This window comes from Hippichthys cyanospilos, chromosome 18, assembly GCF_059441005.1.
Source record: "Hippichthys cyanospilos isolate Australia breed blue-spotted pipefish chromosome 18, RoL_Hcya_1.0, whole genome shotgun sequence".
NCBI classification, from domain to species: domain Eukaryota; kingdom Metazoa; phylum Chordata; class Actinopteri; order Syngnathiformes; family Syngnathidae; genus Hippichthys; species Hippichthys cyanospilos.
Window position 1 is genome coordinate 9,706,609 of NC_142386.1, and position 26,541 is coordinate 9,733,149.

A 26,541-nucleotide genomic window follows, 5' to 3' on the forward strand; every position below is an offset into this window, starting at 1 on the left:
GATGAATGTGACATTTACTTGGAAAGACCAAGAGTGTCTATTCCTATTTTTTTATCCCTGCAGTGTTCCTTTATTGGCCCCCTGCCTCTGATGCGTTTGAAAGCTTTCAAGCGTTTTATGTTTTCACCCTATTGACCTGTTTGCTAAGGCGGCTTCACCTTCTGGCCCCAGCAGATCCATGATGCGTCAGTGCAACAACAGTAAAGTAACCTCACTTATATTTAGGCCTACCGCTAACATTTATGTGTATTCTTTTAACCAAATGTCCCACCTACAGAATACCAAAATAGATTTTCCTAGTCAAGTTGCATCGCGTTAATGTCAATTTCCTCCCACATAGCGCTGGCATGAAATATACATACAGTACATGCACAATTGTCATTGACAGAAAAAAAATGCAAAAATATCGTTACCAAATAGGCTGTCAAATAATTCCCTTCAAGGATTCTTGGGAGAGAGAAAAAATGATCCGCTTATCATTAAATCATTGATTGTGTTGACATGTAAAACAGATGTCTTCCATGAAGCATTTGCTATTTTGCCCCCTCCACCATATTGATTGTCATGTAACCCCTTAGTTAATTCCATCTTTGATCGCAACAGAGTGAGACAACCTTGTATCTACCACCCTACGTGGTAGTCTGAATGTAATACAAGATTAAGAAGGTTATCATACAGTCAACATCTGGTACAGACCCATGCCTTGTGTGTGTGCGGCAGATTTAAGACATAACACAGATGAAAGGCCGATTGAAAAGAACAAAGGAACACAACAGGATCTGGCATTTACTTTGCAATGTTATAATTTCGCTCGGAATACAGGTTGTAGGCAAGCAATAGGTTATCATAATAATTGAATTATGGGCAGGCCAGACACCCTCTGCAGAGTCCTGGAGCAGACAAGAGCATTTGCAAAACCTCTCTCCATGGAGAATAACTTCACTGAGGCCCGTTTTAGATATTTGGGTCCTAGGGGTACTGATTCAATGATTCCCTCTTGAACAGGATTTTGAAGTCCAATACAAGGTTGAGGATATCTGGCCCTCTCTATTTAGTCTGATTTTCTTGCAGATAAAGCAATTATTTTGCTTTCATCAGGCCAAGATCTTTGACTCCCACCGATCAAAGTTCAGTGTGATTAGACTTCAGATTGAGAATCATCACCTAGTTAGAAAAAACAGAGCTGGGTAAGAGCACCGGAGGAGATAGAAAATTCGTGTATGCTTAGGCTGTTGCCCGAATCAGTGGTGGAAGGGATGAAGATATATTTTTTAAGCAACACGAGCATCACTGGGCAGCCACAACAACCTTCACAGATATAATGTACGTACTGCAAAAAAACAAAAAATGCCATCAAAACAGAACAGGTTTACACTAAATGAAAGTGTAATACATTTTTACATTTTAGCTAGTCGCTAACTACTGTTTGTGGTGCATTCATTTACCATTGAACGTTTTGAAAGCTGACTGAAAAAGTCTTAAACGTTAATCTCTAAATGTCTGTAAACATCCGGGCTTCCTATCAATATATACAAACTGACGTCTATTCTGAGAAGTTGCTTCCAGCCCACGCAACTGCTAGACTTTTGCATCTAATCATCCTTTTTTTTTTTCTCTCTCTATGACTGTTTTTCAAGAACATCCTTCTCTTGTTTTAGATTGCACGGCATCATCAAGCATGTCAGGGTGGCAGAAGTCACTCCTGGGTCTGGTCTGATCAGGATAAAACATGTCTAAATGTTGCATGGACTGCCCTGTCATTTGCCGCTGAACGCCAAATGCTTTTTGCATTTACTGAATACACTTTGCCTGCAAAAAAGTACCGTGTGAAAAGGAATCACACACACACACAAAAAGTCAATTTTTGATGCAAACCAAACAAGTGCCACAAAAGACCTTTCTGGTTTGACTATACACAAAATCAAGAGTTCTTAACCTCTAAACGTTAAAATCAAATTCAAACTCTCCAAATGTAGAATCTTTCTAAGGACTGAGTTTATTTATTTATTTATTTTTTTGTCTATTTACCGTCTAAAATTGATCCAAAAACAGATGCGGTGGTCCAATAAGCACTTTCAGTGTAATAGAGGAAATTGAATGAAATCATAATAATCACATAATTGACAATATTCACAATATACCTATATTAATGTGCAGTATTTGTCCAAGCCATTGATCTTCACATCAAAGGGATTTCACATCAGAGGGAAAGTATTGAAAGCTGAAATTTCAGCCAGACGGTAACAACATATAAACACAACATGACCACTTATCACACTACCAAGAGTTTGCCGTTCCTTGGTTAAAATACAGCAAGAATGATGTGGAAGAAAATGATCAAAATACTGCTCAAGGCTTAAAGTTTGGAGCTTTGATTTCATAATAACATGAAATGAATAAATAAGACATTACATTCTGTCATGGTGTCACCATTGCCCATAATCTGTGTTTACATATGCTATTTTTAATAAAAAATGACAAGGAAAAGTATTGATAGTATTTGAATGAATCTATCGATGTGGTGGTTTAGTGTATCGAAATAAATATATGCTATGAGAAAATTTGGAAGAAGTAAACAAAGAAAAAAAAAATCCCAAGAAACAACTGCACCACACGAGTAAACATCATTCTTTTTTTATGGCTGTACTTGCCTTCTGTTCTTCAGTGCCAGTGTATGATGGCTACCTCATTTCCCTGCCAGACACGGTTTCAAAGTAGATAGCTCATCAAGATGAGTGACAAGTGTAGAAGCCTTGCAATATATCGCTTAAAGAGCAATAGACCTCTGGTTTCCACCGATGGATTGCAAGAGCTACAAGAATCTCTGTCAGAACGCCACACAAATCAGTAACAATATTCCACTGGAATGGAGTTGACTGCCTAATTAACACAGACATTCAGGAGAAAACTGGCATGGGAAGAAAGTTTCATGATGGGAATTTTCTGTCAGGCTTCTTGAAGAACAAGAGCTCTTCGGGGACAATTCGTGCAAAAAAGGTATGCTTTGAACGACAGAGATTTCAAACCATGGCAAAGAGATGAGCGAGATTTGACGCTGTTCAAAAAAGAATGGCGTTTTGTTTTAACTCACAATATAACACATGTTATGGCATGCTGTATGCATGGTTTAAAGGCTGCGGGGAAAGAAAAGGAGAAAAAAGGGATGTCCGCTGTTGCTTAAGGCATGTTGAATACAAACACAGTAACTATGTTAACAATACATTCTGAATTGATCCATTCACAGAGAGGCTATTTTCATATCAGTGGAAATGATCATAACCATACTGATGTGTTGCATTACTTTGTTCTTGTAAATGAATTACATTTCAATTTTCTTCAATTATTTTGGACATTATCATGTTAATCAATTTTAATTGAAATAATACACAAAACAAACATTTATTTGAAGCTTCAATTCATCTAAAAAAATGGAGAGTATTAAAAAAAATAAAGAATACTAATTTGAGATCATTTTTAATGTAATTTCAACATTCATAGCTTATGCATAACAAAGGGATAATCCATATATTTTAACATATTTTGCTGTACCACATTCTGTTTTCTTTTATAATTTAATAAATAAATTAGTTCTCAAGTACAAATAATAACTTCAAAATATTTTTTTTCTACTTGTAACATCACCTTTGCTCAAGACTGGGTAACGACCAATCATGGCTCATTTTTTGGTTATGGCACTAATAAACTGAACTGTGATTGATTGATCATTACCTGAGCCTTCAGCTTATACAATGTCATTAAAATAATATGATTTTAAAAATATTAATTGAACCTATTTTTAACGTATATTATCGCATTATCTCATTCAATCCCAAAGATGTAATGTTGTGTTTTTTAAGCATACTCAATCCCAAGTATTTATTCATCACTTTTTTTTCATATATTTTCCAATGTTAGGCTTAAGGAGTGTCTAACGTATACAATATATGAAATGTATAAAATGTATACAATATTAAGTATATTAAAAAATAAATAAATATGTGGACTATCGCTTTAAATACTCCAATTAAATAGTTAATACCTATTGTAAATTTGGCTAATTAGCAAAACTTATTTTAAAGATGATCAAATGAATCAGATTTCTTTCCCACCCTTATTGTATCGAGTCATTATCACGTATGGATGCTCCTTGAACCGCAATGCCAGTCGCAAGATCATCAATTGACTAAGAGCATCTAAAAGCCACTCCATTTTTCTGTTACTCACTTGAAATCAGGGAATTCATGTCAGAGCAATACTGTGTGAATCCAGTCCCTCAGGTTCTATCCATCATTAAGGGTCAGAACACTAGTGAGAGAGGGAGTTTCAGCTCTTGCTGGCCAGCAACGCAGCATGGTAGGATGACCCCTTGGGGATTTTCTCTGATGCCTGCCTGAACTGCTTGACAAACTGGGTTTGAAGTGGGTCTGGTCCTCTCACTAGCAATGCCTTCAAAATGCATAGCGCGCTACCACGTCCGCAAATCACAAATGCGGTGACACTTAAAAAGACCCCTGCTCATGAGAGTAAAAGAGCACTTCCGACGTTGGAACTGTTTATTTCTGTAATCATCCTTATGGGTTAACCTCACAATCCCATAATTCTGGTAGCAGACACATAGGTCTCTCTTTTTTAAGCAGCACAAATGTACTTGGTGTAGAAAGTGGCATGTTTGAACTTTTTTGAGCTGGTGCAAATCCAGTCATACTGTGTACTTTGTTCCATGCAGGTTTGGTTGCATGCCATGGTTGCAATTAAACCAAATTAATGTTTTTTTTTTTCATACTATAGAATCCAATGTATCCATGCTGCCTCATCAGTTTTGTCATCATTTAATTGTAATATACCATGTTCTACATTCAGCTTAAAATACAGTACTTTGCATCGGTCTACAAATGATTAGATTTGAGCAAAAATACAATCTTTAATGCGTTTCTCAATGTGCTGCAATGCAGCTTATCATATAAAAAATAATTGGTAAACATACATGAAAAAGTACATTTTGCAGCATATACAAATAAAAGAAACTATTACCGGTACATCCGTATCCGTGAAGCATTATGGAATGAGGTCATCAGCAATGAGGAAACACTATTAAAGTGCTTTGTATATGTATAAAATTGCATTACAAATGAAAGCCTATTTCCTCCAAGTGAATAGGAGGGTTTGCATCATTTTATCAATGTTTTTCACGTGCAACAAAAGCCTAAATTTAAGTAAAGATGCTTCAACTCTGCCATGAGAAAGGAATCTTTTATCATAATCAATTTTAGATTCCTCTAACGCTGTCCTTTCTTTCTTTATTTTTCAACCATGATTACGTCCATGCATTTTATATACTTTGTAATTTTTTTCTCATAAACATAATAGCAAGTAAACTCAACTAATTTCAGTTTTACAGATAAAAAAAAAAAATCACAATTGTTATTCATGTCAGCGAGACAAAATGATGAAACTACAGAGAAATCACTTTAATGCGCAGAAGAAGGTGAAACGAAACGAGGGAGTAGATTTATTGAGATAATGGGGTTTCTATTCTGGTTCCTTCTAGATTTCACATGTGGCTGCAATCTTCACTCCTCTATTAGATGTCAGCTCATATTTAAAATCAGCCAATTTAATAATTTGCCTCAGTTAATAGTCTGTATCTTATATTACCCCATTCAAAGGTTTGGCCTTCCTGCTGCCGTTTGATAATTATGTTTTTTCTATTGTCAGGACTAACATTTCAGTGTGTAGTTGTGCTGTTTGTGATCACACAAGCAAGCACATTTCACCCACCCCAAGTTATTATTCTGAATATTGGCACGACTTGGCACATTTGCAATTGTCCTTAAGGCCTATGGTACGATAGGGTGATGAGAAACCATTGTCTCTTTGTGGTGTCAAAGCCTAATCCAGGTTAGAAAGTTTAATTCTGCTCCAGTTAGGCTCTTCCAGTGACCTATTTGCTCTGCGATAAAATCACAAACATGTAGGGGATAACAAACAGCAGCAGCACAATGCGTGTGCTAGAAAGATCTCAAAATTATAGACCTATTACCCAAGACAACTTGCCGCAGGGGACCGCTTGATAGGGATGCGCTTCCGAAAAAAAAAAAAAAAGGCCCATGACTTGTCTTTTCTGGTAGTATATCCAACGGTTAGTACAGACAGACATAGTCCACTCCAGTATTAGCTACAAAGACGACACGACACCTGTAGGATGACACCTGCACTTGTGCATTACTGTAATATTATGGCACCAGGAAGGGCCCATGCTGTGACTCATGGACAAAAAAGCCCCATTAAGGTGACATTCTCTCACTGCACATTGTCTTCCTCTGGAACTTTGTAAAAAGCATTGCTCATTATTTTTGCATAAACACAGAACAGATTGTTTCCAAGGAGAGGCAATAAAGGCTGAAAAGGTTGATCCCTGCATGATAGTGGTATGACAGTCATTAAAAGCAGAAGGAAATCCCTGACAGGAGTTCAAAAAGAACAAACATTTGACACTACATGCATCCTCTGAGAGATCTAAGGCTGGAAAATCAGACAGCATTTCTAAAGAACCTCATTATCATGCAAATGGCATTCATGCCATTTAATCTCACCCTACTTGGTATCCCACATGGCATTGAGTCCGCACAGAGGAAGTGACAGTGAGACCGCACGTGAGGAAAGCGTACATATCAAAATTCCTCCATCTGTGGATGTCATTAGTTTTTTGATTTTGATTTTACTCCTGATGTGTTTCGAACTGCATTATAGAACTACATATATATATATATATATATATATATATATATATATATATATATATATATATATATATATATATATATATATATATATATATATAAAACCATGAGCAACCATTATCTTATTACAGTATAATCATGTATGATTGCTGTCTTTCAGCGTGATAAACCTAAAAATTCCTTTGATAAAACTGCTTCTACGTTGCGTACAGCTTCTGAACCGCATTTGTAACTGCTTTGCAATTGACTCAAAAAGGACAGTAGTTTTTCTGTTCAACACCAGCCATATCAGTTTGAAGGTTGGCCAGATCCAGTTGGCATGTTTCATGCATGCAGCTGGCTTGCAGCGTTAGAAAAACAATTGGATTAAAGTTAATTGAAAGTACCTGGTTTATTATGGAGAGGAAACTGTATAATCACAGCTTTACTAGCTGTATCTTTTTTTTTTCCTTTTTCCCATCGCACAAAAATGCTATACCATGCACTGTGTATTACCATAATCCAGGCAGTAATCACTGTCGACGTTTTATTGTGGTGTTAAAAAGTCAAGGTTTCTATAACCGCTGAAACAGTCTATAACCAGTAATGAGTGCATTTCTTTTTTTTTTTTTTTTTTGCTTGATCTAAATAAGGAAGTGTTTAAACAGCATAATATGATTGGCTGCTTGCAGAGTTGAAAAGCTACCTCGTGGAAAATATTCAGATGGCAATCACTATTTTTTTTTTTTCTGAATTTAACATAGATCGAGGATTAGAGGGAGGTATTTGTTTTAACTCCTTTGGACTTAAGCAGCATCTTGGAGGACATGATACGTTTGCAAGCCTAAACCAATAAATATGCTGAATTTTGATGATGTCGCCCACTTCAAGATGACTGGGCGAAGCTTTATCAATTGAAATCGAGCTATGATGCTTAGCAAGTCCTCTGTGCCCTTTATGGATTTTAAAAGATGACTCTCAAAATAAAACTTCGAAAAATGCAAACTTAAGTGCCCATTTTTGATCAAAAACACAAATCATTTTTCATGCTGGTAAAAAAATGTTTTCTGTATAATTTTAAAGGTTACAGCTGATGACAGTCAACGTTGTTTAGAAAATGCATTGCATCATTATTTTAGAGATGTTTTTCTAAGCCTAGTTTTCCTCAAGTGGACATTCATGCATTGCGGTGCAGTGCGGCAATACGGTATCACTAGTGCTTACGAAGTTGACTCAGAAAGCACCCTCTGGAAATAATTAGATGTCAATTGTGCATGTGTCTGTTCTTTTTTAACCTTCTTGGCATGCATGGAAGAAAAGAAAAAGGTCTTTGTCTTAAAAATAGTTTATCAATGATAGATAGATAGATAGATAGATAGATACTCAATCTATCTATCTATCTATCTATCTAAATAGGTTGTGTTCACCATCACATCGTGACAATTTATCATCCCATCAGAACTTGATATGGGCCCATGCAAAAGTAAAAGTCCAATAATCAATATGCAGTTCTTGAATGTGGTTAGACAGATTGGAAACAATACGTAAATCTGTCATTGACAAACCATTCTACTTGACAACTAACACACACACAAGATTGGATGTCTAATGGTGTTCAAAGCAGATGGTTTACACAGAGTGACAGAGTTCAATAATTAGGATAAGAGTCTATTGAAGTAAAGTAATACTGAAATCAAAATGATATGGCAATGCTGGGTGTGCCATTATAAGAGATAACAATAAGTAAGAGAGGACAAGATCACAACCTTAGTAAAAACATATTTTTTTGCAAGGAGAGGACGGCCTTAACTGACACCAACCTGTTTTCAAGTGTCTCTGTGCCTTTGCTTATTCTTTCTTTCTAAAGTGGGGTGTGGTTTACAACCTAAATTAAAAGAATCTCTCTCTCTCTCGCTTTCTCTCTCTCTCTCTCTCTCTCTCTCTCTCTCTCTCTCTCTCTCTCTCTCTCTCTCTCAGCTCTCTCTCTCTCTATGCCTCCCCGCCCCCATGAGACCTAAGATCGCAGACCACAATTTCCTCAAAGCTGTCAATAGGCTTACTGAACTCCTCCCCCAGCCTGTGTTTTTTGCCTCAATGACCACCAAAGCTACATTTTCCTTATAGTGCCGCAAGTACTTGGTAAGCTTCACAGCATCCATTACTATCAGTGTCTCCGCCATGATACGCACCAAGCATCTTGAGTCCATGGCTTAGATTGTCTTCCTCAACAGTGGAGGAACAAACATGTTCCATTTGGATTTAGTGTGATGTGCCTTCCCCTGTGAGGTCAAAGTTCTCTAAGAAACGGGATACGGAACACCTTATTTTTATAATAATATAATCACAAATACCGTATATCTCCGTGTACAAGTCAACCTTGTGTACAAGTTTACGCTCCTCTTTTTGACTTCAATTTGGGTGAATTTTACATAAAAGCGAATATAAGTCAACCCTTGACTTAAGTGGTTATACATTTTATGGCTGTTGAATAAAAACACTTGGTGTGTTTGATTCAAATGACGAAATTACGGTATTTTAAGACACATTTCTTCATCATGTATCGAATAAGAAATTGTGCAGTTATGGAGGGGGGGGGGGGTCGAAAAGTGCAAGGGAATGCACATGTAGACGCAGATGCTGAAACCAATGTTGCCATTTAAATCCCGGATGTCCTGCGCTTCCTGCTCATCATTAGCACAAACATGCTAGTTACTCTACACGGGCAGTCATTTTTTGACCCGTGCAATTTGAAATGGAGATCTCCAGAAATTTTTTGCTGAAGCCTTCTATACCCAAGTGGCAACTGGGGTGAGATCAGAGCATGAATAGGTTGATTTTCACTGTGTTTCATCCCCCACCTGCTGAGAGCCACACGTGCCGTGCCACTGCTCCTGCATTTTTGTCTTGAACGTACAAGTCAAGCCGTATTTTCCCTTTCATAATGGGTCAAAGTCCACTGGGAAATTGATCCACGCAGCCTCGTTGTTGACAACAAAGAGACAATAAGGCGGCACTTGACGAAAGTGCATAAGAAAGTGCGAACGTGCTACAACGGATGCATACTAAATTCAATATAGATAGATATATAGATATATATATATCTATATAAAAATATAGATAATATTTTAAGCCTGGTAAATGACATGATATGACTTATTTCACATTCAAATTACTGTTATTCAAACAGATATGTGGAGAAAATGGGTCTGGGTTTTGAGTTATGCGGGTTGAAGTCGACCCCCCCAATATGGTGGTTGAAAACGAGGAAAAAAAAACCCAAAATAACACAACTTGTACGCGGAGGAATACGGAACAGATGTTCTCAGCAGAATCCCACTATATGTGTGGGTTGGGCAAGCCTGATTAAAAACATCCCCTACAATAGGAGCCAACAGACAACCAGGTGGTGATCAGCTGTCATCTGACAGCTTCTTCCCTCTTGATCTGAATGCCCAAGATATGCACCCAAAAGTCTAATGACATGACCACGTCGACCCGCAGCCTTGGATGTCTTGGTAACAAGTGTGCATATGGATATCCTTATGTTTGAACATTGTGTTCAATCCATGATGAGCTCAGAAGACCAGCAATGAAACACTTGAGATTAATTCATTGCTCACGTCGTTTTGTGCTGTTATTGTTTCACAAAAAAATACAAGAATACAATACCTATAAAATCAATGTCAATTTTGAGGACCTGTCGCCATACCTAAAGGCAAAGGGATGCTCCCAGCTCTCGCGTTCATGCAAGGGGAAACACTACCCATGTACTATCCATGTCTTCAGAGCTGTTTTGTGCCCTGGGTGACACTACTGGAGATATGAAGCTCCAGCAACTTGGCTCTCTGGATCAGTGGGGCTACACAAATCCACCCACCACGATATAGTGATTGTTCAAGTCGGGGTAAAATGAACCCTGTCAAGTTATTGTGTAAAAAAGAAGAAAAAAAAACAAACAGCACATAATTTCCAGACCTAGAATAATTCCCTGACCTAGAAGATTCAGCTTTGACTAATATCACACATTAGCATTACATACAGTATTCTTTCACAAGGGCCAAAGGCACTCTACAGTAATAGACTAGCTAATGTTACAGTTCAACTTGTTTAACCGAACAGACATAACTGTCGATATGGCCAGAGCTCAGAGATGCAAAGGGGAAAGGGTCTGAGGTTCACACTGCGTTTGATTTTACTTTAATAGAGTGACACATCATGCTCCCTGCCTCATTTTATGCCTGCCAGTCATCTCCACTATGATGAACACAACCCTGCACCAGTGCAGCCTGTCACTCTGTCACTCAAATGCTTAAAAAGAACTTCATGTCACTATTCAGGTGGAGCTAGGGAGAATTTCAGCTGTCTCTTTTGATTTTTCTGTCTAAACCTTCCTTTTATCTGGGCTCTGGGTTATTTCCCTGAAGCGGGAATCACATTTTAATTAGGTCTATCCTTGGTTAGTGGTACATCATCACATCTCCCTGTCCTATGTGCACGCCCTATGGGTTTGCATGTCAGAGACTCTTAGTCCCCCACTTCCTGTCACAATCTAACATCTCCCAGATCTTGTGCCATCTTTTCATTCTGTAACGGCTCCATCTCCATTCACAGTCAGGCTCTCCTGCTGCTGACAACAAAGAGTGCCCTGTGTGACTAAAACCTGCATTCTGCAGATGGGCAAAACAGGAGCAAAAATAGAAACTAAAACAAGAATAAAAACACGTTAAAAGGCTAGAGCTGAAAACACTAAGTCATGAGAAGAAATTCGCATTTAACTTTACAGAACTCTCCTTATTTATTGGCATTCATAAGCTAAACAATACGAGCCAACAATGCATGACTAAAAATACAAATGTATAAGAAAAAATGAACATAATAAATTCTAGAATAATGATAAAATCTATGGTAACCAACCACAAACAAATTCCCTGTTAATAGAGTGTCAGTTGTGTATTAACTAGGACTTCATTGTCATTGTATAGTTGGTATACAATGAAATTGGGAGTGCTGCTCCGATTTGTGCGGATTATATAAACACAGCATGAACAATATATGAAATAAATATAGACATAACACTTAATTTCGCAGAGTGAATTTGTTATTTTCAGTATCTTCTTGCTTTGTTGTTGTACAGAGTGTTTATAGCTCTGGGGGGAAAAAAAAATTATATATATATATATATATATATATATATATATATATATATATATATATATATATATATATATACATATATAACTCTCTGAGTCTGTTTGACCGTTTTCTTTTAGCCCTGTACCAAAACCGGAGGGCAACAGGTTGAAAACTTGATGAATGGGATAAGTTATGTCTCTGACAGTGTTCCTCACTCTGCTCAGGTAGCAAGAGCAGTCAATGTCATCCAGGGAGGCCAGAGAGCATCTGCTCCATTTTGACTATTCAGAAACTCACTCCATTGTTGGAATATATCGTTCGGTTATTCAGAGCAACACAATCTGGGGGTTCCCAAAGTGATTTCAAGCCGCTCTGAGTGGGGACTGAGCATCAGTTGATGGATGAAAGCTATACAAGAAAAGTTCCAAGGGTTGTGAGCTGACAGGGGATTTGACAACAAAATGTTGGTAAAAAAGGGGAAATGCTCTACTTCTCCGAACACTCTTATTCTCAGAGTAGTGTTAGGACATCAGATTGAATTTCTGAATGCATCTGATTCATGAACGAAAAATGTGCACGTTAGGATATCTTACAACATACAGGTTGTGTAGTGAATTCAAATTGTCTGATACGGCCAGTATTAGAGGCATCCCCGTTTTTTTAAGGCGAAACTATACATCATCACAAATAAAAATGGAAATGAAAAATGGTCGGCTGCTCGGTGGTCTGGGGAGATGCAGCCACGTAAAAATGCCTGTTCTGAAGAGGCAGCCCAATGTAAAAGCTATAATAAAGCAGAAGCACAATTTGTGAATCAGTGTGTTGCAAATAATGTTGGACATCTAATGACATCTTTTATGACCGTCAGTGCACAGAATGGCAGTTAAACTTTTAACTATGACTGTCTTTTATTATTGACTGATATGTTTTTGTCATGTCAATGTTGATCTTTTAAGAAAAGTGTAGATTATGGTCACAGGAAACAAGTGGCTACTGATTATAAGCACATTATTCTCTGCATAGTAACCGACATGAAGTGAAAATTTGATTATTACCAAGATTATTGATGACAGTACATGTAAGCACCTGCAATAAAACGCAATATTGCAGAAGAAAATCAAATAAAATAAGACCCATGTGTTACTTTTTTCTAACTCAAATATTTGGTCTTATAAACATGTATTGGATAATCCCGAAAGGAACCTTTGTTCGTTCCTGACACATGTTTATCGGCTTGGAATCAGGGGTTTTGTGTATATAAACTGCTTATATGCACCATGTATATTGTGAAACTCACCGGAAACACAGCAGACAAAGACAAACGAGGCGAAATTCAGATGCGGCACAGCAGCACGCCTTTTAAGCGAGAATAAAAACTGACTATTTTATTAGATAGCAAGATACAGTGACAATACAATTTTGCCAGTAGAAAGATAGAGAGAAGCAGTAATGAGACTGATTTGTGTCATGACGCCCCGGCGCAGCATTTTATGGAATAATCTTAATATTATGACTTCTAGAGCATTTTATCCACACAAGAAGCGCAGGCTTGCTGGTGCCTATCCCAGCTGGCTTTGGGCAGTAGGCGGTGAGGATCCTGAACCGGTTGCCAGTCAATCGCAGGGCTTACAAGAATGAACAACCATTCACACAATTTATCACACCTAAGGGCAATTTAGTATGTCCAATTCACCTGCCGGAGTGCACAGAGAACCCACACAAGCTTGGGGAGAAAATCCAAACTCCTCACAGGAAGGTCAGAGCCAGGAGGATTTGAAGTCTGGTCTCAATGGTGCCCTTATATTCAAATGCACCTTATGTACAGACAATAATCTGAGATTGAAGGTAAATAATGCTACTGCTTCATTCCACTAAATGTGCAGTAATGTGCCTTATAACTTGGTATGTTTTATAACTCCAAACACCCTACATATGAACATTTACAAAAAATAGCCTCGTTCACTGAGACGGCACCTAATAGTCGAAAATCTATAGAGAAGAAACTGTCTGCTCTGAGCTCACACGTAGAAAGAAACTAGAATTTTGAAACCTGAATATTGACGGTATAAAACTCAGTCCCAGATGATGTGATGGTTTTAGCTTATTTAGAAGGCAAATGTTTAATGATTTGACTTATTAATTAGCATTCTTGTGAAAGGTTCATTAAAGATGGCTGAGAGGGCCTGCTGACCATGGGGACAGAGACCTGGCCAACTCCAATTTATACACCTTGTTCAAACATTGGTTTGTTTATTGAATTCGCCCACATGAGCAACTAAACAGCAGAAATAAATGAAGAATTCATGAAGAAACATACCAGCCTAACATCGACCGCGCCACAACATTTCAACTCTTCAAATTGCCAGGGAGCAAAAACAAACCTCACACAAATGTTTTGAAAAGATACACGGGCAGAAGCACTAATAGATCATTTGCATTTAAATACATATTCATAGGAGCAAGAATGAAGTGGGTGTTATCAATGTACCGTTTTCAGGGTGTTCACTCTCTCCAATGCTGCCATCTGGAGTGGTTCGCTCGTAGTGATCTTCAGGCAGGGTCAAGGGTCCGATGCGAGGGCCAGACGACGACTTGCTGCTGGGTGTCTCTGATTCTTCCAAGCCGCTGTCATAGTAACTGTGCTGGGAGGCATCCTGCAGGTCCTGCACCGGGTTGGTAGTGGAGAAGGTCACTCGCCGATGGGGATGCTACAAAACAGAGAAATACAGTAGACACATGATCTTTTTTTTTTTTTTCACAGCTACGCTTATCCTTTTGTTTGTGTTCTCCACTGAGAGACACAACAGGTTGTATCCTTGCAGTTACAGATGAAATACAGTGTACAGAGAAAAGTATTGGTACAGCTCGCTATTGCACCTACAGGAACCGAAAAAGAAAGACAATATCAAGTTGTTGTACCCTTGGCGGCTATAAGAACTTATATTCTTCCGAGATGACATTCAGTTGTTGTAGGTTGAAACTAAGAGGTCTGTCTCAACTAGTGATTGATTAGTTAATTTAGCAAACTGAAAGTGTGTGTCACAATAACTTTGATGTATTTGGGAATATTGCGGAATGGTACTCTGCCTCGAAGGAATTATGCTTTGTTAGATTGTAACAGTATATTACAGGTCTGTTATAGTGCATCAACAGTAGTAAAAACGGTATAATTGGAAGAAGCATACAGTATATTTTTATATGGAGTCTCTTATATACAATTTAGGTAGATGTCTTTGTATATAAACATGCTGTGTGATAATGTTATCTTTAAAATATGTTGAGAGTAGGACTGGGGGGGAAAAAGTTGACCAAGTAGGTCAGTGGATTGGCAATCCGACTCAGGTCGACTGGAATTATCTGCCTCAAACTTTGTCGGAATCATAGTTGTGGCATCACATTTGGCACGTACCTTTCCTATAGATGCAGACATTTCTGACTTAAATGCTCAAGTCATCCACAAAATGTTTATTTTTTAACTCAGTTAATCCCATGATTGTATCTTGCACATTATGGATAATCTCATGTAGACAGTGTTTATACGGACACATATATAAACTAACCAGTGTTATGGAATAAATAGGGGTCCAAAAACTTTCAGAGTATAAGAGAAGACCCCCACCCACCACCCCATACGCCCCCCTACACCCCCACCCCACCAGTTATCATGGTAATGAGAGATGCATTCAGCACTTTTTTGAGAGGGATCAAAAATATTCAAAACCAAATTATTATAGCCTGACTAGTGAAGTCAATTATCAATCCTTGGTTTATAATCAACTTTGTGAGGAACATTTCCAGAGTTTAATGCATATTTATTTATTTATTTATTTGTTTGTTTATTTATTCATTTATAACTGCTGCTTCTGTTCAAAAAAGCATTAATTCTCATAATATTATTCAGGTCAGGTACATTTGTTTCTTCTTTCTTTCTCCGTCAAAAAAGCTATTCGGATTCCAATGATCAGGCCACAAACCTCAATGAGATTTTAAATCCCCATATTAGCATACTTTTCCACAGATTTTGAAGTTTAACAAAGCAGAAAAGACAGGAAATATGAGGCGATTTAGCGGAAAATGAATCCTTAAGGTCTCTACGTTGGAAAAAAAAGAATGAAGAAGAGAATTTGCAATTATACTTTGTGACACTCAGTATTTCCTCGTTACATGCTGATGAGGTTTGATGAAAGAATAAAAGAGCGAATGCATGAATGAGCGAGCCGATGGAATCTTGAAATCAATGGCAGGAGGAGGGACGAGGCGGCAAAGTATAAATCATTCAAGATCACACCCTTTATCAAATTGAATGGATTGTAAATACAGTTAGGGGACCATTAAATTCTTTCTTCTAAAGATCAGGTTACTAATGGCGACTTACCGCCGATCGACAATAGAAAGATGACTCTGTACGCTGCACATGTAATCGAACTCCCCACCCCCACACGTGCATCTCTTGCAAAAGTCAGGAAAGCACTGCGACAGCAGAACAGGTCTGCCTCGGCTGGACCCGTCAGCCTGGATCGATACCGCGAGTCTCTGCTTTCCACCATGTAAACCACTTTTCTGTCAAACTAAACTCCTGCTGGAAATCAGGCAAATCATCATCCTTTTAGTGCATACATACCAGATATGGAGAAAATGCTTTTAGAGTGTCGGTAATTGCTACGCTCTCTATGTCCGTAATGGAGTTAAAGGGCTTCAAAAATGTTTTCTCTTCATCTCTGGCTATCTCAACTGCTCTTTTTTTTTTCTGGGCTGTACTGCTGCATCTCCTCATCGTTCATCTTATTTGAGTTTTAGTGTGCATCATATTTTTTCTGAAAGCAGTGCTGCTATGTCTATACATCAAACACAGTATGCAACATAAAACTGTCTTGGTCATATCCGTTATAGTTTAATGGAAACGAAGGTGGGTTCCCAAATAGAAGTGAACGATTCTCAACCAAACAATGGCTCCTTATAGTCCTTATGATTTGTATGCATGCCCGGACATCAAGAAAAGGGAGTAGGGCTTCCTACGGACTGATAAGAATAAACCATTTGTATTCCTTCAATTAAATAAGCCCTTTAAAGGAATATAGTTGAACGGCAACACAGGGAAATATAAGCATCACGCTGCAAATATTTCGATCAGTGCCGTCAAAATATTTTAAGACAGAACGATTAAGATCTGTAATTAAGTCATCTAAATCTTATTTTAATTTCACCGGCCAAAAAATCTAAGAAAATCCCTCAAGCAGGCTTTTTTTTTACTCTCTTATTGTGGTTGAAGATTATACTCTATAAAGAAATATAGATTCATTCATTTATGTTCTTTATCAGATGCAGTTATAACCATTTACCTTTAACTGCATTTAGGACTAGTCCCAAACCCTAACTACAGCCTTTTGTTTCAATCATCAGAAAGAATGGTGCTGTTTTGTATTGTCAATTGCCAAATAAATAGAAAATAGCATTAAACTGAAATATTGTCCATCCAGTTCTTTGCAGACCCACTCAAACACGAATTTAATTTGGCAAAGAGCTTTGCTTTGGCTCACTATGTAAGCATCTTTGCTGCTATCATTAGCAGTATGTGCAGTCACAGATGGGTGCTTTGCATTGATGTGGTAAGCTAATATTGATCTAATTCTGCTAAGAATGCATATCAGTCTATCTTTATCAAAGGTTCCATCAGTTTTGTTGTTGTTTTTTTTTAAACGTACCATTTCATCGGACCTATAAATCTCACACGCTTTCCATTTTCACCTCATCGTGCTGTCCACTTCAGGGTATGACTGACCTTTGTTTTCTAAGCACAAGAATGCCCTAAGATATTATTATTTTTTAATGATATTTAATCAAACATCCAATGCAGCTGCCCCAGCAATATGCATTTTATTTCAGTGGTGCATTGCTAATATGATGCTACGGCTCAGTGACTATTTAAATGTGAATGTAGCATTTAGTTGTTCAAATATGGTTTCTTACTTAAACTTATCCTCAAGGCTTCACTCCAAAGAGTCAGCATGTTTCCAGGGTATGATAACTAGCAAAGGCTGCCGAGATGGGAAATAGATTCTCTTTTTAGACTGAGCGCAAATCCTTTGCCAGGCCTCAGGGCTGCAGGGATGAGGCAAGACAGAAGGATTGGAAGGGAGGCCGGTCAGGAGTGGTGAGTTGGTCAGGCAGACAAAGACAACACTTTGGCTGGAGGGCACAAGCAGAAGGATTGGATTCTGGGAGACTGGAGGCGGGCGTAGTGGATTGTTTAGGCATTGTGGTTAGCTAAGGGAATAAGACTGAAAGAAGGAACGCTTACGAAGACTGCACTCGCTTCCAAAAGTATTGGAACGATGAGGCAAATTCCCTCTATTTATGCTTTGAACCCATCCCAGCGTCAAAGTCTGATGCAATTATTGCAAGCAAATTGTTTTCCACTGAAAACGCACTTTAATCTATAAGTCTATCTGTTCCAATCAGTAATGTGAAGCTGGGTCCTGTAAGGTTTTCTCTGCTGGCTCAGACAGAAACATTGACCTATATTCATAACTTCAATGAAATCGCATATTTTTAACAGTCTGATTATCCTCATTTCATAGCTATTTTTTTGGCTGGCCAGCTTCTAGTAGGTGTATGTTATATATATATATATATATATATATATATATATATATATATATATATATATATATATATATATATATATATATATTTGTTCAACAGATTTCAGCTTCTGAATGTCACCATGTCAATGTAATCTGCTTAGGGCCTTCAGAATCAGGAGATTCTGGCCCATAACCCATACACAAGCAATGGCTGTTGTATACTTACATATTTTTAATTTAGATTCTATTCACCACGTTTAGACTTCAGAAAGCATGGTTGGGCTAAAATAAATAAATACATAAACTTGTGATGTACACAGTGTAGATGATGAAATTTAGACAATAGGGTTGTCAATTTAATCAGTTAATAGACAAGTTATCTATTATCAAATTATTTGATGACTCTTATAATTATTTAGTATTTTAGAGCTATTAGAAAACAATTCCAAACCAGTAACTAAATTAGTTTCAAAAGGTTTGGTGAGCTCGCCGTCAATCCCTCTTATGTGGCATAGTATAATTGTTATCTTTTCCTTCAAAACAATAACAAATAAACATGAATTGCTTGTTAAGCAGGAATTAAGGTAAAATGGGTTTGCAATACACTTTAATGCAAAATTAAATGTTATACGACTATGTGATTAAACGGTGAAATAATCGATAGAATAATCAATCCTAAAATTATTCATTATTGACCTGTTGGATAGTATCAAAAATAATCAAATCAGGCTTTGCATAAAGAGTCAAGAGATATAGCTTGTTTTGCATTTCAAATCATTCATTCGCTTAAAATCTGGTATTGCAGTGCTGTAGCGGTTGTTTTACAAAACTTGACTGTATATGTTCAGTTCCAACTCAGTGACTGTGTTTGTTTGGTTAGGTGACCAGTTCAAGGTACCTTTCACCCAAAGCCAGATGGAATAGGCATCTGGTTCCCACAACTCTAAACAGCCTAGCTGGTATAGAAACTGGATGGCTGGATAATGCTAGCTGGCATAAGTAAGTAAATAAACATTTGCCTCACATTGTTTGAGACAAATTCAAATAAAGACAAATTGGCGTCACTTTTCCACTAATCTTGCGGGAAGTAAAAATGTCTACTTCCAATTACCCTGAGCTTTAATTGTTTCTTTGTTCACATAATATTATGATTTTAATGCAGGTAGAAGGATGGTCTTTTCTCAAGGAGGTCAAGTCACATTTGAAAGTAATTATAAACACCAATCATTCTTGGCCGCCCACACAGCGCTCCCTCAGCATTCAGGATTTTTTTTTTTTTTTTTCCGGTCAAACTGGCAGGCGTTGTTGCTTTCCACTGTTCGGTTAATTTTTTAATTCCAATCACATTTATACTATGTTTCACAATTTCACAATGCTCCCAAAAGATACTGGGTGCAGCAATAATATATATATATATATATATATATATATATATATATATATATATATATATATATATATATATATATATATATATATATATATAATTATTATTGTTATCATTATTATTATCATTATTATTATTATTATTATGCAGTAGCAAATGATTTTATTTTAAATTATTTCATTATTATATAAAAATGGCAATATCAAACAGATGACAATACCTATAATGTAAAATTGTTTTGATTATTCTTTGTTGTTTTTTACCCTTATCCTTCTTTCTGCAGACATAGCTTTCAAATATAAAGCACACAAGAATATAATTCTTATTCTTTCTAATAGGAAGAGATGATTTGTGATATTAGTGACTTGTGTTGATAATGTAGTCAAGAAACTATCCTCAATCAAGCTGATACAATTCATACTGAATGTGTAAACCGCAGAATAGTGCAACAAACTTGGTATATAATAAATTAGTATCCTGTGTTTTCCTCCGATTCCACGATGAAAGTATTCCGAAATTAGAGCCATACAACATTCAAAACACATTCTGAGTGAGTTTGATATGTGTTATAATTGAAAGATGCCCCTTATGACTTTATTACGATAGACACTACCAAATTTACATAAAACCATTCTATTCTTAATGCTGAAAAAACTGGAAAAAAAAAATCAACCGTTTTCATCAGTTAGGTCTAATGTAATATGTGACGGATTTTAAATCCATCTTTTGTCCTGCTGTCGCTCTGCCATTTTGTTTGAAATAGGAAGAACAGATAAAGTTCGCTAAAGTTCTGGCTGGTGAACTGAAATTTGTCATATTGAATTTTATAATTCACAGAACTGTATTTTTTTAATTGTACGGCACGGTTATAAAATATGTTTCTTGGTTTTACAGAGCATCATCACATCACATGCGTTGTTCCCGCTACAGCGTTAATAGTCATAGCTAATTCCGTGTTAAATATCGTCCACACTACGCACAGTTTCATTGAGTCGATATAGTCAGACTTCTGGGCCACCATTTTGGTGATCGTAGCGAATCTGTGCAGCGTCTGCTGATTTGCACCACCGGTCCCGAGTGGGACATTGGACCCCACTGCCGCTGTGCTTTCCCTCTGCACCAGCTATTCAGTCCATTTTTGAAAACCCCAAAGCTATCTGACACCACTCTGCCGTCAGGTGCCCTGTCACTCAGCCAAGCCTCACTGATTGTCAGCACTGAGCTGCCGGTACTTATGCAGATGCTAAAGCGTTTTCATCAACTCCATCACCTTTTTACTTTCTGCAGAGTGGTCGTTGAGGTAGACTTAGAATTTGCATTTCTCATGTCGGGGGGACTGCTGTGGAGAGAGTCAGCGGCGGTGTGAAGTATCTGGGAGTGCACATTGTTGATCACTTCCCCTCACAACACAACAGTGGCTCTATTCACTTCAGGAAATCTGTTCTTTCCAGCAGACACCACTTGCTACAGTCGTATAGCAAGACCGCCAACGCTCAGTTTCCTTTCCTGGTTTGGATGCTGTAGCGTTAAATATAAAAATCAGCCAAGTAGAATAGTTTGGGCGGCCAACAAAAATCTTGGGCGGCCCGCTCATGAAATGCACTATCAGTTCCAAAACTGCAATGCATTATAATAGAGTACAGGAATGGATCTATTTTTCTTACGGATACATACAGTATTTGACAACAACAAATGAATATAATCTTGAATCATGTCTAAGGTTTCATGTTCTCCTTTTTCTATATGGATGATACTGTATGTGTTTTCCAATCTTTGTGTGGGTAGAATTTAAATTGCCTCCACAGTGTATCTTGTTGGAGCACATGGGCTTTCACAAATACTGTTAGGGGTCAGTTGGGTGACCCTAAACTGATGCAACCTACACGGAACATCGATCAACATCAAGGTTTAAGGTACACTTTTCTCAAAAGGCAAGAGTATAAAGGGGCAAGTAAGTGTAACCCCAGTGTGCAATGCCTTACTCTGTGAATCATTTCCCCCCAGATATAGCTGTATGTTTTTTATTTTAATCCACAGCATAACACAATTGTATTCTACCGTAACATATACTTGCATCATGCACACCTTAAGACCTACCGGACATGTTAAAACTTCTTTCACTTATTTGCTGTATAGTCACATATTGCATTTGATTCTATTACTTGTGTTCTTGGTGCTCACCACGTTGAAAAAAAGGGTAATGCATGTGTTCATGCTTTTTGGGGCTTTGTGTCCCTAGAATTTTAACAAATGTTATGCAGAGTTAAGTGATACTCTGTATGCCGAGAACGCAATTTCAGAAACATGCTCAAAGCACAACAACGTTTCATAACTCTGAATAATCACCAACTCTGCAAGTAAAATTTGCAACTGGAAAATTCAACTTCTGCAAAAACAGCTTGGGAGTCATATCTTTTCTTCAGGCAAAAATTAAACAGGAGGACTTAGAAGTTGAATGTTTCGAGTCTGCATGACTTCACACAATGAGACAGGTGGCTGTATAAGATTTTGAGCGCTTCGCTCCTCCATAAGAGCGGTTCTTGATAAAAAAAAAAAAAAAGATATACCATAGAATATTCTGCTTTAACACTTGCGATTTCAAACATTTGCGGTCCTGTTTATCAACTTTTAGTTGCAGTATATCCGACGTGTACTGGAGTTGGAAGCCAGCCATTTTCTAGTGAATCATAGTTATGTGTCGCTCAGATATTATGAAATGGGTTTCCTGCCCATGTTAAAGGAAACGGTTGATGTCTCGGTGCCCCCCATGATATGAAAAATTCAATTTAAAAGGATGAGCGAAAGAATGGTGCAAGGCCTATTTTCATTCGCCCCACACTGAGAGATATGACAATGATGTTATATTGTGTGGCGGGAGTGATGCCAATCGTACTGCAGAGAAATTCCTTCATAATTCAATTCAATTTCTTCAAAATCCCAGTGGCAAACTCCTCTGCCAAAGTGATCGAGTCAAACAGGGAGGGCTGCAGACAAAGACAGAAGAAGAGGGTCTGCAGATTGAGACTGAAAGAATGGTGAAAACAGCAGCCGAGTCAGAGAGAAAAGCCGGACTCTATGAAAGGTAAAAGGAGGGTTGTGGCACAATAACAAGAAGTGGGCACAAGAAATTATTTTCGCAATAATAAACTTTGACCCTTGACACAATTCTATCTGACGGACAGCAGAGTATGTGAATCCCGTTTGTTTGAATCTAGAACCTTGCCCTATCTTCTTTTCCTTCGTCTATTCACAAGTCGTTCCAAAGCTAATATTTTGTTATTTTCAAATGATCATGTTTTTTGGAGTATAAGGCATACTCAAAACACGTTTTATCTAAATAATCAACGGTCTTATACAGTATGCCTTGTATGTCTTATAACAAGGTGCACTTATGTGCGCATCAATTTTATGTTGAATACAAGTTTTGACTTTTTTGCGGCATTGGTTTGTTTGCCTCATTTTGCAATTGCCTGTCTTAAAACTCAGTGCACTTTATAATCCGGTGCACCCTAGTTTATAGGAAATTCCCCAAAACATAGACCGAGTCATTGAAACTGTACCTTTTAATGCAATGCACCTCAAGGTCTAATAAATATGGTAACTCCTGACTGTGATATGTAACCCAACTATTAACATATTTATTATCACTCAAGTCACATCAAACATGATGTACATTAGCCGATTAACACATTGGTTATACAGTGTTTTTTTTAGACTATTTTGTATTTCTATTCTAATCCTTCAACTGTATTTTCTAAAACTTTGACAGGAGACCTTATCTGGTACTCCTTATGTAAGCATGTCAGCTTTTCAGTTTGTCCATCCACGCATTTTCTATTGCAGCTCATCCTCACAAGGGTCGCAGGCATGCTGCTGTCTATCCCAGCTGACAATGGGCTACAGACAGGGGACACCTTGAAGTGGCGGCCAGCCAATTGCAGGGCAGACGGAGAAGAAAAAACATTCACGCACTGATCATAACTCAGGACAATTTATGTAGTCCAATACACCTCCCATGTAGGTTTTTGGGACGTGGGAGGAAGCCAGAGTGCTCAGAGCGAACACCCGGGCTAGGGGAGAAAATGCAAACTCCACACAGAAACTGTAGGGCAGACATGCTAACTGGTGCGTCACCAAGCCGCTCCTTTTCAGTTAGTCATCTTTTAAATTCCTTCTTGGTCACTTTCACAGTATGGTGAGAAAAGTCTGGTACATCTGTGCACAAATAATTATATAATAGCAAAAATACTTAATAGAGTTAAACATGGTTTAGAAATTGAACAAAGCTTAACTTACTTGCTATATAGGTTAGCATCACTTAATATGCCGCAATGCACTTTTTAACCTGAATAGCCTTATAGCAGCATGAATGGTCCTACTGAGTATATGTATCTTCATGAGGCTTCACATAATAGAGCACTTGCTGAAAGTGTGATAGTGTTGGTAGGTGGGCGTTCCCTTAGCGATGGATACATTTGGTGACAAATTGCCAAGCTCTGAATAATATTCGTCACAATCTTCCAAGCAATGTACACAACATAAGAAAAAAATAATGTGCAGAACATTTGAATTGATACAGAATAATGTACAGTAAATATTGAACTACACGCTGCTACTTTTTTCTCTTGCTTTAAACCCTGTGGTTTATCTGCAGTTTTTATTTTTTTTTTATTTTCCTAGCCACTAGCATTTTGACTCTGAACTGCTATTTTACTCACCACCAGCGGGCATTCTCTACAGTTAACACAAACAGGTGTGGTACTGTTGTGTTGGTGCAGTATTTTAACAATCAAAGTGTCGCATTATGTTGAAAAATTGTTGGTGCTGATCCTATTTGTAATGGTACAGGTATGTTCAATCTGTGTTGAAGGTGTGTTGGTACTGCTCTTAATTCTAAGCATGCAGGCAGGATGTTGCTGTAACCTGGCAGTTTGAAAAAATGTTTAAAGTCAAAGAACAACTTTCAAAACCTCCATGGACCATTTTTGTGTGTAAATATCTAATGACCTAACCCAGGGGTAGGGAACTCCAGTTCCTCGAGAGCCATATACTGCCTGTTTTTGATGTCTCACATTCAACACACCTGATTGAAATATTCAGGATCGTTATCAGGCTTCCACAGGGCTTGCTGATGAGCTGATTATTTGAACCAGGTGTGAAATGCGAAGGAGACATCGAAAATAGGCAGGATATGGCTCTTGAGGAACCGGAGTTCCTTACCCCTGACCTAACCTGTGGCTTAAAGGTGGGCGTGGCCTATACATGACAAAAATAGATTTCCTGTTAAATTTTTGTTGTTCTGGCTTTTGATCCTGTGTGCCTTATATTCTGAAAAATATGGTATGTGAATACAGCATCATTTATTTAATTTTAAAACTAGTATGATATATTACTTAACCATAGTAAATAGTATGAGATCTATTATTTGGAATGCATAAGTGTATGCCTATTTTTCCAGGAATACTACAGAAAAAAAAAAACATTATTCCGTTCAATTCTAAAAGGAACTGTTGTGTTTGTGCTCAATGTTGGACACGGGCTAAAAATACCAACGTTCATATGGAGTTCACTTGCCCTGGCATTTACTATATGTAAGCTGGGATCAATGAGTACCCACCGATGAAGCCCCCGAAACATTGTCTCAACCAACAAAGTTGACAATGAAGAAGTGCACTGTTTCATATATCCAGCCAGCATAGTCTGTAATCCCATAAAGACAGAAGGTATTACGCAGGAAATGCATATACAATTATGATTTTTTTTTTTTTAAATTCCACAATCATGTCCTCCATTTACATCCTTTCTACTGCTCTCTTGGCTCTCCTTAGGCACACACACAAATACACACACGAACACACAGTTGTTTTTTTGTAGGTGCAATAGCTCGGAGGCAAGCAGTGTGGAATTGGAGTCTTCAAAGAGTCTTGGATTATCAAAGAGACACAGCTACCAGAAAACTAGGGGACACGCTGCAGAGGGGGAGGGAAAGAACATAAGCGAGAGGCGGGGAGGGGAGAAGAGTGCAGTAGAGTCAGCATGGGTTTGGGTAGAGGATGAAGTGATCAGACAGGGGAAGAGGAAAGGGAGGTAGATAAAGACCAGAAGTCCCTTTGTTCACATACTGTTAATGGAGAGAAAAAACGGCCGGAGTGAATGCATTAAAAAACAATCACACAGGTCCTAATGGTCTTGATAGGCAAGACTGAATTCACATCCTTCACTGTCCGTGTCACCTATTCTGGAGCGCTTCTTTTCCGCTGCTACCCTTCCCTTCCCCCCCACCCCAAAGAAAATTTCATTTCACTGGAAGCACTGGCCTTGAAATACCATAATGTTGTTACAGTAAAATCAAGTATTACTGCGGCGGGACCCACCAAGTGTGAATATAGCTGCCACATCTAATGACAAATCGGAGTGTTCACGCCATTCCATATGACAGGATGTGGGAGTGCTGCCGTGAATGCATCACCCTTTGACAAAAAGCTCTTCGTCAGCCCCTCTGTCCTGCGATGAGCTATGGATGTCTATTCTCCATTACAAGGACACGTCTCACTGTGGAACACATTTCAAGGCGGCGTGGGGAAAATATTCTGCTTGGTTCACTTTGGTGAGCTGCGGGCCATCATCTAGTAATGATTCCGGTTCCACTGCTACAGCAAACTCGCAGAAAACTCGCAATAATGGCAGCCCTGTATGAAGGAAGTCATCTTAAATGCCT

The 26,541-nt window shown here is 38.0% G+C and overlaps 1 protein-coding gene across 2 annotated transcripts in view; it reads right to left on the bottom strand.

Moving 5' to 3' along the window:
• Nucleotides 1–26,541, bottom strand: part of pcdh1a (protocadherin 1a) — a 134,567-nt gene that overhangs the window by 14,840 nt on the left and 93,186 nt on the right. For both annotated transcript variants that reach the window (XM_088441600.1, XM_088441601.1), the window contains exon 4: nt 14,341–14,560. In XM_088441600.1, coding sequence (XP_088297726.1) covers nt 14,341–14,560 — 220 coding nt within the window. The remainder of the gene's footprint in view (nt 1–14,340; nt 14,561–26,541) is intronic.